This window comes from Tupaia chinensis, unplaced genomic scaffold (assembly GCF_000334495.1).
Source record: "Tupaia chinensis unplaced genomic scaffold, TupChi_1.0 Scaffold147003_1, whole genome shotgun sequence".
NCBI classification, from domain to species: Eukaryota; Metazoa; Chordata; class Mammalia; order Scandentia; family Tupaiidae; genus Tupaia; species Tupaia belangeri.
The window spans coordinates 2,953,257-2,964,015 of NW_006206856.1; the positions used below are offsets into that span (position 1 = coordinate 2,953,257).

General features: G+C 55.6%; 3 protein-coding genes across 3 annotated transcripts in view; 1 reads left to right on the plus strand and 2 right to left on the minus strand.

Moving 5' to 3' along the window:
* Positions 1–1,508, plus strand: part of IFRD2 (interferon related developmental regulator 2) — a 7,205-nt gene extending 5,697 nt beyond the window's left edge. Inside the window, exons 10-13 of the mRNA XM_027768618.1 lie at positions 341–478; positions 557–685; positions 761–856; positions 991–1,508. Of these exons, the coding sequence (XP_027624419.1) occupies positions 341–478; positions 557–685; positions 761–856; positions 991–1,071 (444 nt within the window). The 3' untranslated portion in view covers positions 1,072–1,508. The remainder of the gene's footprint in view (positions 1–340; positions 479–556; positions 686–760; positions 857–990) is intronic.
* Positions 1,509–1,591: 83 nt separating this feature from the next.
* Positions 1,592–9,202, minus strand: LSMEM2 (leucine rich single-pass membrane protein 2; the record flags this gene model as incomplete). Its single annotated transcript, XM_006169384.2, has 4 exons — positions 1,592–2,136; positions 2,567–2,752; positions 2,835–2,945; positions 9,109–9,202. Coding segments are annotated over 4 exons (525 nt in total), but the record flags the coding sequence as incomplete, so codon positions are not given.
* Positions 9,203–10,084: 882 nt separating this feature from the next.
* Positions 10,085–10,759, minus strand: part of SEMA3B (semaphorin 3B) — a 7,895-nt gene continuing 7,220 nt past the window's right edge. Inside the window, exon 18 of the mRNA XM_006169386.3 lies at positions 10,085–10,750. Within this exon, the coding sequence (XP_006169448.1) occupies positions 10,502–10,750 (249 nt within the window). The 3' untranslated portion in view covers positions 10,085–10,501. The remainder of the gene's footprint in view (positions 10,751–10,759) is intronic.

Here is a 10,759-nt window from a genome sequence, read left to right on the forward strand (position 1 = left end):
ATCGCCGCTGGTGAAACCATCGCGCTGCTCTTCGAGCTTGCCCGGGACCTCGAGGTGCCTGGGCCAGGCCGGGGCGGGCGGGGTGCCCACTGACACTACTTGCCTTTCCCGGGCTGGGGGTCAGGGAGGCCACAGAGACTGGATAGCCGTAGGTCGTTATGTCGGGCCATATGCTAGGTGCTACGATGGGGCCCTGAGCAGGGGTATCCTGCCCAGGCAGAGGCCCAGGAGGGCTTCCGAGGGTCCAGGTGGAGAAGAGAAGGGCTGGAGGGAGGTTTGGCCAGCCCTGCTGAGGGCCAGCTGCGCTCAAGCTCCCCGCACCCGCCGGCTCCCCCTGCAGGAGGACTTCGTGTGCGAGGACATGGAAGCCCTCCGCGCTGTCCTGCGCTCACTGGCCACCGACAGCAACAAGCACCGTGCCAAGGCCGACCGCCGGCGCCAGCGCTCCACTTTCCGTGCCGTGCTGCATTTCGTGGAGGTGTGTGTGCGGACAGAGGAGTCCTAGCGAGGGCCTGTCCCCAGGCAGAGCAGCCACGTGCGCCCCTCTACTCTGCAGGGCGGCGAGTGTGAGGAGGAGACGATCCGCTTCGGGATCGAGGTGCTCTACATGGACAGCTGGGCTCGGCACCGCGTCTACGCCGCCTTCAAGGACGCGCTGGGCTCTGGCATGCACCACCACCTCCAGGTGCCGGCAGCTGGGGAGGGGGCACTGGCCTGACTGCTCCGGCTGGCCTGTGCTCACTGCCCTCTTTGCCCCCAGAACAATGAGCTCCTCCGTGACATCTTTGGCCTGGGTCCCGTGCTGGTGCTGGACGCCACCACCCTGAAGGCCTGCAAAGTCCCCCGCTTTGAGAAGGTTTGCACCCCCGGGCACCTTCGTCTGCCCTCTGATCCCCTGTTCCCTGGAGGCCTGGAGCTCTGCAGGGCTGAGGAGGGTCCTAGTCCTCCCCCTTCCGTCTCACGGAGTCATCGCTCTCTGTCCCCACCCAGCACCTGTACAACGCCGCCGCCTTCAAAGCCCGGACCAAGGCTCGCAGCCGCGTGCGGGACAAGCGGGCGGACATCCTGTGAGGCAGGGCAGCTGCAGAGAAGGCCGTCCACGTCCCTGCCGCGTTTTTAACCGAAGACATTCAACAACTGGTCTTCACCAGTAATTGTCGCTTTATTTTTGTAATCATGATACCAAAAAAGACATGGGGTGGGTGGCTGGGGACCAGGACACTTGGGACCCTGGCCCTGTGTCCCTGCAGTCTTTCTGCCCTGCGGCCTCTCCCTGCCCTGTCTCAGGTCAGGCCGAACGTGTGCCTGGCCCAGCCTGTAGGGAAGCAGTACAGGGGCCGCCCCCCTCCTTTCCTTTCTCAGGCCTTGCTCTCCTGGGGCGACCTACTCCCTTGGGGGGTGGCCTTGGACAAATGCCACCAAGGCAACGCTACCTGGAATGGATTATGTGCTGATTTTTAAAGATTATCAGAGATAATTATTATTAAACACAGTGCTCAGCCCGCTGAGGCCTCGGCTCCGGGGTGTTTGTCCTCCCTCCCCCTGTCCAGCACCCAGGCTCCGGGTCAGCTGGTCACCCCGTCTCACCTTTGCCCTCCAAGGCAACCTTTCCCAGGTGGCCCCTCCTCCTCAGAACCTGCTGTGTTTGGACAGCCAAGGCTAGCCCCCCACCAGGAGACCCAGGGGAGTTTGGGTGGCTGCCTTGGGGGTAGCTATTTCTAGACAGCTGCTATCTGGGGGTGGCCAGAAGGTGCTGACAGGCCACAGGAAGAGCCAGCAGGCTGGTGCCCCTTCCTCTGACCTCGGGCCACCCCGAGCAGGGCCTGGCACCAGAGGCTTGGCTAGGCCTGGTGCAGGGACATCAGGAGAGGTGGGCAGCTCTGAGTCACGTCAGGTTCTGAACAGAAGTCTGAGGGAGCAAGACGCAGCCAGTAGCAGGAGAGGACAGGCCTGCTCTGGCCACTTTATTTCCACCCCCACAACCCCAGGTCCGAGGGGCCGCTCAGCTGGGAGCTCGGGCCTCACTGGAATTGAGCCTCCGTAGCTGGCTCAGGCTGGCCAGACGGAGTTTGAGGAGCGTCTCCTCCTGTGACCGCAGCGTGTGCGCCAGGACGCGCAGGGATTCGCTCTGCAGCACTGAGGAGGAGTGGGGACCTGTTAGACCACCCCGCCACCCCACCGCCCCTCCACGCTGCTGCAGGCGTGGCAGGCGGTCCTTCCACCCCCCCAGAAAGGCCCCCCGGGACCAAAACCCCCCCCCCCCCCCCCCCGCTGCTGCAGGCGGGGCAGCCGTTCCTTCCACCCACACAGAAGGGCCTCCGTGTACCGTCGCCCTCAGTTCCCACCGGTGCCCTGCGCCCTCCTACCGCTCAGGTAGACCGCCAGGATGGCCAGCGCCAGGCATGTGAGCACCAGCAGCGCCAGCAGCAGCAGGAAGCCCCCGCGGCCGCACACGGGACTGCAGCCAGCCTGGACACACAGAGATGGCGGCAAGACACCCAGCAGCTCATCCCAGGCACGGTGTACCGTCGCCCTCAGTTCCCACCGGTGCCCTGCGCCCTCCTACCGCTCAGGTAGACCGCCAGGATGGCCAGCGCCAGGCATGTGAGCACCAGCAGCGCCAGCAGCAGCAGGAAGCCCCCGCGGCCGCACACGGGACTGCAGCCAGCCTGGACACACAGAGATGGCGGCAAGACACCCAGCAGCTCATCCCAGGCACGTGGCTCCTCAGCCAGATAGGGGCGCGGTGAGCCTGCAGGGTGATGAGCCAGGAGGGCAGCAGATGCACCTGCACCCTCCCCTAGCCCCACACCTGCACCCCTGCCCCCCCTCACCTCCACTGTGCAGGTCGCTGATGGACTCCACTTGGTGCAGCCGCACCTCCTGCACGTGGTTGGGAGCCAGTGGCCCCCTGATCCTCTGGCTCAGCATCCCCAGTGCAGTGTCTGCAAGGGCAATGGGGATGAGTCAGGCCGTCACCCCCTCCCTTCCACACGGCTTCAGGCCACTGGGGAGGATGGGGATAGTGAGCCATTTAGCTCCAAGTTTTCTAAAACTGACTCAGGTGGGACCCTGGAGTTGAGCCAGGCCCCCAGGGCCCCAAGGCCACTCTGTGCAGGGGCAGGAGGTGCCTTCCTAGTTGACTGGTTGTCAGCCTCGTAGGACTTACCCCACAGCTCATGGAACTGGTCCTGCAGACCCTGCCAGCCCACCTCAGGCCAGACCCAGTGCCCTGGGTCGCCTCCTCCTGGGCAGAAGTGGCCATGGTGCTGCTTTGCCCTCCTGGGCTTGGTTCCTTAGCATCCTGGGTGTGATTCTGCCGTTCCTGCTTCACATCCCTACAGGACCCCCTTCCTGGTTAGACTGCTACCTCCAAGGCCGGGCCTTCAGGTTGTTTCCAGTCCCCTTAGATGTGAATGTTCCCAGAACATCCATCATTGAATATGAATGTCTTTCCCAATTTCCTGATGGTTATTAAGGGCCATTCCCAGAAGTAGAATTAATAAGTCCAAGCTGAGTTTGTTTTTGTTTTGTTTTGTTTTTTGTTTTTTTAACCGTCATCAGGGGACCAGCAGATGGCATAATGGTTACATCACTGGACTCCCACATGGTCAACTACAGTTCAAGTCCTGGACTCGGCAGTTTTAAACTCACACCAGGCACGTGTGCATGCATGCCCAAAATCCCAAGAGGAGAATGGAGGAAAAGGGATTGCAGCGTGGCCATCCCCTGGGGGGTGATTTCTTGCTTTCTGTCTCTCTGTCTCTCTCCAGTGAGCACACACACCTTATAGCAAAAATCTCCAATAAATAATAAAATAAAACCGTCATCAGCTTGTCCTCTAGTAGGGTACAATGTCACCACCATTAGACATCCCTATTGAAAAAGTACACTTATGGGCCAGCAGGTGGCGTGGTGCTTAAGGTGCTGGAATTCCCACATGGCTGGCCATCGTTTGAGTCCTGGACCTGGCAGCTTGCTTTCTCACTTTCTCTCTCTCTCTTTCTTTGACAAAACTCATGTGAAAAATAATATTAACAATAATAATAATAAATAAATAATTCTTTAAAGAAAAGAAAAAGTACCCTTACAGGGTCGGCAGGTGGTGTGGTAGTTAGGTGCTGGGCTCCCACAGGGCCGACCACGGTTTGAGTCCCGGACCTGGTGGCTTGCTTTCTCACTTTCCTTCTCTGTCTGCCTCTCTCTGGTGAATGCATGTGCACTATAGCAAACCAAATAATAATAATAAATAAGTAATAATTCCTTTTTTTGGAGTTTTTTTTTTTTTTTTGCTACAGGGTGTGTACGCTCGCCAGAAAGATAGACAGAGAGACAGAAAGCAAGAAATCACCCTTCAGGGGGAATGGCCACGCCGCAATCCCTTCTCCATTCTCCTCTCGGGATCTTGGGCACGCACGCACACGCGCCCGGTGTGAGTTTAGGCCACCGGGTCCAGGACTCAAACTGCAGTCAACTACATGCGAGTCCAGCAGTAATAATTTTTTTTAAAAAAAGAAAAGTACATGTACATTCACTAGTTTGAAAGTGAGAAATAGCCTTTCTTGATCAATTTTTAGTTTGTTTTTAAATTTTTTTGCTAAAGGGCATGGAAAGAGACAGAGAGAGGGAAACGAACCCACAGCCCCTACCCACAATCCCGTCCCCATTCTCCTAGCGATTTTAGGCGCACGCATGCCCAGTGGTTTCTCCAGTCTCAGGATAAGAGACTCAGACCACACCGTTGACCATGGAGGGTCCAGCACTTTAACCGCCATGCCACTTGCTGGCCCCTGAATGGGGATTCTTAATCATCAGGCATCTGCCCACTTAATTGCTGAGGTACTCTTCTTGTCATTTTAATTTTAATTTTTTATATTTTTTAAAGGTTTTTGCCATCAAGTGTATGTGCTTGCTGGAGAGACAGAGAGAGAGAGAGACAGTGAGAGAGAAAAGGTGAAATCACCCCCAGGGGGATGGCCACGCCACAGTTCACCCTCTTCCATTCTCCTCCTGGGATTTTGGGCATGCATGCACATATGTCCAATGTAAGTTTCAAGCTGCCAGATCCAGGACTCAGCCATGTGGGAGTCCACCACCTTAACCACTGTGTCACCTGCTGACCCCTTAGTTATCATTTTAAAAAATCTCCCAGAGGAGGGGGCCAGGATAAAACAAGAAAACAGGCATGGTCAAGCCATAATCCCTTCTCCACCTCATCCACCTCTTGGGCTTTTGGGCATGCATGCACATGTGCCTGGTGTGTTTTTCAACCCAGAGTCTGGGACACAAACCGCGTGGTTGACCGTGTGGAATCCAGCCACTACAACTGCCTCACCATGGACTGGCCCAGTTTTGGTTCTTTTCAGACCTATCAAATGGTTTTGTGATTTCTCTAATACTCAGAGGTTTTTGCTATAGGGCGCGTGCGCTCGCCATAAAGAGAAACAGAGCGAGAAATAACCCCCCAGGGAAATGGCCACACCACAATCCCTTCTCCATGCTCCTCTTGGGATCTTGGGCACACATGTACACATGCCCGGCATGAGTTCAAGCCACCAGGTCTGGGACTCGAACTGTAGTTGACTACATGGGAGTCTAGCGACATAGCTATTATGCTAACTGCTGGTCCCTCTAATACTTAGATTTTGTTCTGGTTGTTCTTTCACTGATTTTTTAAAAATCTTGGCCATAGGTTGACCCTTTGGTGAGATGGTTAAGCACTGTGCAAAGGAGACCAGACCCCACGTGGTCAACCCAGGTTCGAACCCTGGCCCTGACAGCAACATGGTGGGTGTGCATATAGAGCGGCCAGGGTCCAACAGAGGGAGGGAGAAATGGAGGCACAAGACAGCACTCTCTTCCTCTTGCTCTTTCTCTTTCTGACATCTGCCCTCTGGCATAAAATTCATCCACAAGGGCTCTGGATGTGCATACCTAGCAGGCAGACAATGAAGAAGGGGAGGGAACCGAGGGGACACCTCCCAACAGGGCAAAGGTGACCTTGGACTCTGAATCTGTCATTCTCAGGACACCTTCCATGATTTGACTAAAACTGGCCCTGGACATGCTGAAAAGCAAGTAAAAAGTGGACATCAGATTTTTGTCTGGGTGGTGGGTTGAGGGTCATATTAAATTCCCTCTTTGGGGCCAGCAGGTGACATGGTGGTTAAGGGCGCTGGACTCTCACATGACTGACTGCGGTTCGTGTCCCGAACCTGGCGGCTGGCTTTCTCACTTTCTTTCTCACTCTCACTGTCCTTCTCTGGTCAAATTAAAATAAATAAACTTTAAATAAATGAATAAAATACACTTTAAATGAATAAATAAAGTTATTTGTTTATTTTAATTTGACCAGAGAGGAACAGAGTGAGAGTGAGAGAGAGAGAAAGTGAGAAAGCAAGCTGCCAGGTCCAGGACTTGAACCATGGTCAGCCATGTGTGAGTCCAACGTCCTTAACCACCATGCCACCTGCCAGCCCCCAAAATAAAATAATTCTTTAAAAAAATTAATTCCTGGGACCAGCAGTTGGCGTAATGGCTATGTCACTGGACCCCCATGTAGTCGACTGCGGTTCGCGTCCCGGACCCAGTGGCTTAAAACTCACACCGGGCGCGTGTGCGTACATGCCCAAGATCCCGAGAGGAGAATGGAGGAGAAGGGATTACAGCATGGCCATCCCCCCTGGGGGGTGATTTCTCGCTTTCTGTCTCTCTGTCGGGTGAGTGCACATGCCCTATAGCAAAAACCTCTTTAAAAAAATTAATTCCTGGGGACCAGCAGGTGGCGTGGTGGTTAAGGTGCTGTACACTCCCACATGGCAAACCAGGGTTCGAGTACTGAATCTGGTGGCTTGCTTTCTCACTTCCTCTCTCTCTCATTCTCACCCTCTGTTTCTCTCTGGTCAAATTAAAAAATAAATGAATGAATAAATAAAATAATTATTTTTAAAAAACATTAAAAAAATTTAATTCCCTCTTGCAGGGAACCAGCAAATGGCATGGTGATTAAGATGCTGAACACTCACATGGCTGACCATGGTTTGAGTCCCAGACCTGGTGACTTGCTTTCTCACTTTCCCTCTCTGTGTGTGCGTCTCTCTCTAGTCAAATTAAAATAAATAAATAAATACAATTAAATTTAAAAAATAATTCTTTTAAAAATATACAAATAAATTAATTCCCTCTTTACAGGCCAGCAGGTGGCATAGTGCTTAAGGCACTCAACTCTCACATGGCTGACTATAGTTTGAGTCTTAGACCCGGCAGCTTGAAAATCACAGCAGGCCAACAGCAGATGGCCTAATGGTTATGTCGCTGGACTCCCACGTAGTCGACCACTGTTTGAGTCCCAGCAGTTTAAAACGCTGGGCGTGTGTGCATGGGTTCCCAAAATCCCGAGAGGAGTGGAGGAGAAGGGACTGTGGTGTGACCATCCCCCTTGGGGGTGATTTCTTGCTTTCTCTCTGGCAAGCACACATGCCCTATAGTAAAAATATCTCCCTTAAAGAAAAAAAAAAAGAAAGAAAGTCACACCAGGTGTGTGTGTAGAACGCAGAGGAAAAAAAAGAGGCATTCTTTGTAGGGCCCAGTGCTATGGTCATTAAGGTGTTGGATCCCACATGGCCAACTGCATGGTTCAAGTCCTGGACCCAGTGGCTTAAAAGACACACCTGATGCATGTGCGTGTGTGCCCAAAATCCCAAGAGAGGAGAATGGGGATGGGATTGTGGTATGGCCATCTTCCCCAGGGGTTGCTTCCTTATCTCAGAAAGTGCTCATACTCTATAGCAAGATTTTATTTTATTTATTTATTTATTGGAGAGATTTTTGCTATAGGGCGCATGCACTTGCCAGACAGACAGAGGGAGACAGAGACAGAAAGCAAGAACTCACCCCCCCGGGGGGGGTGGCCACACCGCAATCCCTTCTCCTCCATTCTCCTCGCGGGATCTTGGGCACGCACGCACACGCACCTGGCATGAGTTTTAAGCCACTGGGTCCAGGACGCGAACCACGGTCGACTACGTGGGAGTCCAGCAACATAGCCATTACGCTAACTGCTGGTTCCCTACAGCAAGATTTTTAAAAGCACCTCTCTCTGCACTTGGCTGTGCTTTTCTCACATTTGCTAAATTGGACATGGATTCTGTTTGTTATAGGAGAAACATACAGTAAACATGACTGTTAAGACCCCAAAAGAGGGACCAGCAGGTGGCGTGGTGGTTAAGGCGCTGGACACTCCCACATGGCCGATCATAGTTCAATTCCTGGACCTGGTGGCTTGCTTTCTCACTTTCCCTCTCTCTCTCTCTATCTCTGTGTGTGTGTGTGTGTGTGTGTGTGTCTAACTCTGGTCAAATTTAAATACATAAATAGATAAATAAGTAAATAGTTAAAAGAAAAAAAGAAGACCCCAAAGGAAAGCAAACGTCCCCCCTACCAGGGACTGGGCCCCTCCCTGCAGTGTAAAATGCTGGACTGCGATGACCAGAGTCCAGCTGGGCCCAGCTGCATCGTGGGCTGTGAGTGAGGCCACAGAGCAGCTGGTCACACGTCCTGGCCAGCACTGGGCCGGGGTTCCTGGAGCCCTGCTGCTCCGGCCCCTTTGAGCCTGGTGCTTACCCTCAGTGGTGGCCAGGGGGTGGCCACCAAGCTCTTGACTAGCAGAGTCTCAGTCTGACCAGGCTGGGGGACCTCAGCCCTTAGCTGGGAAGGATATTTAGGCCCAAGCCTGCCTGATTCCCTGTCCCTGGACCCACTTCCCTGCTTCCTGGAACCACTGCCCACATGAACCCAGCTTCCTCCCTGAAGGAAGGGCTGAAGTGGCCAGGCACCTGCCCAGATGCCCACACCCACTTGACACTATGCAGTTGAGACACCCCAACCAGGTAGCGTGTCCCAATGCCTCCCTGCCGTGGGCAGCTGGGCAGACTGAAGAGGAACCGAGGTGGGGGGGCTCCAGAAAAAAAACCTCCGGGCAAGGAGATTCCTCTGTTCTGTCTGGGTTAGGAAACTGACAGGGAGATCTGGGGACGAAGATGGGTCTACCCTCGGTCCAGGGGGTACAGGACAGAGGCCTTGCCCTCCCCCATCGTCACCCTTTCCTACCTTCTTGGGTCTCCTCGGGCATGGCGAGTGGGGGGGAGTCAGGAGGCCGATGAGGTGCCCAGCAGGGGGACTGGACAAAGGCAGCAGTGGGTCCTTAGAGAGCCCGGGGAAGGCCTGGCCGCCTCCCAGCCTGGGCCTAAAATAGGCCTGAGCTCAGCCCAGTGGGCTATATTTAGAGGACAGTGCTTAGCCATGGGAAGGGGCAGAGTGAGGCCCATGTGCCAGTGCGGACTACCTGACGTTGGAGCCCAGCCAAGAACAGACCTCCCCTGGTCCATGTGCCCAGGGGCCTTCCCGGGGTACCATACCACCCCATGCAGGCACAGGCCTTGGGGCCTTCCTTCAGAACAGCCGCCTCCAACTCCACCTCCCCTGTCCGTCTCCACTCAGCCACCCTCCAGTCCCCGCAGACCCCCGCCCACTCCTTCCTCCTTCCAGCAGGTGTGTGACAAGCACCTACCATGCGATCTGCTAACACTGGGGACTGGGGGTGGCGGACACCTTGGTCCAGTGCCACGAGGGTCCTGCTAGCGCCACAAGTGGGCAGACACACGCCGCACACCACCCAGGCACACAGTGGATGGAGCTGGGTTGGAGGTTGGTACTTGGGTACAGGATGTCCCTCTCTGGCCCCAGTTTTCGTATTTGTGAAACGGGAGTCCCAGCGGGCCCTCCCTGGCAGAGGTGGTCAGACAACCACGTGTCTAAGCACTCAGCCCAGTGCAAGGCTTTGGTCCCCCTTCCTCCTTTCTACAGGAGAGGGGTACAGGTTGCATGAAGTTGCGTGAACAGGCGTGGTACCTCCTACCCTGGGAGGGAAGAGACGGGCCAGCTTCAGGCCCTCCCTCCATACTTGCCACCTTTAATCCTCACTACAACTGTATCACCAAGAGACGCTTGGGTCCCCAGTGCCAGGGAGGCCCCCAAGCCCACCTTGCAAGGTCGGGGGCTATCGCCTTTGCTGGGGCCACTCGGGAGGCTGATAACGTGTTTATTGCATTACTTTAGTACAGTCGTCCTGCTCGCCCCAACGGTCCAGCCTGTTCACAGCTTTCTGCTCACTGCCCAAGGAGGGGGCCCTTCTCCAGGTGGACACTGTGGACACCTCGGCCGGTGGTTGCTCTGAACCTGGGCTTCTCTGCCCCCTCCCTCCCGGCCGGCTCCTGCACTGGCCTGGGCCACCCTCCAGGGCTACATTCAAGGGTTATCCTGTTAATAAATAAGCCGCTGCAGCTGCCCTTGGCCAGGGCCTGTCGGTTGGCATCTCCCTCTCAAACTCCATCAACCAGGGACCACAGCGTGCCCAGCCCCAGCCGTCTATCTTCCCAGGGTCTGTCTCCCCTCTCTCCCTCTTGTCGTCTTCTGTCTTGTCCCCGGCGTGGGGACCACCTGGTCACCAGTGCGCTGCGCTGCGCGGCCCCCGCTCAGCACGCGGCCCAGGGGCATGCATCCGCCGGTTGCGGCCCTTCCTCGGTGACTCTGGGGGCTGCAGTTGCAGCGCCGGCTGCGGGCGGCACATGCGCAGGGAGTTGGCGCCGCCACCGCCACCCGGCTCCACCAGCTGCAGAAAGTCTCGGTACCAGAGTTTGGGGCCCGGTGGAGCAGCGGGGGCAGCCTCCTCGGCCCGCGCCCGGCGCTCGGGCTGCCCAGA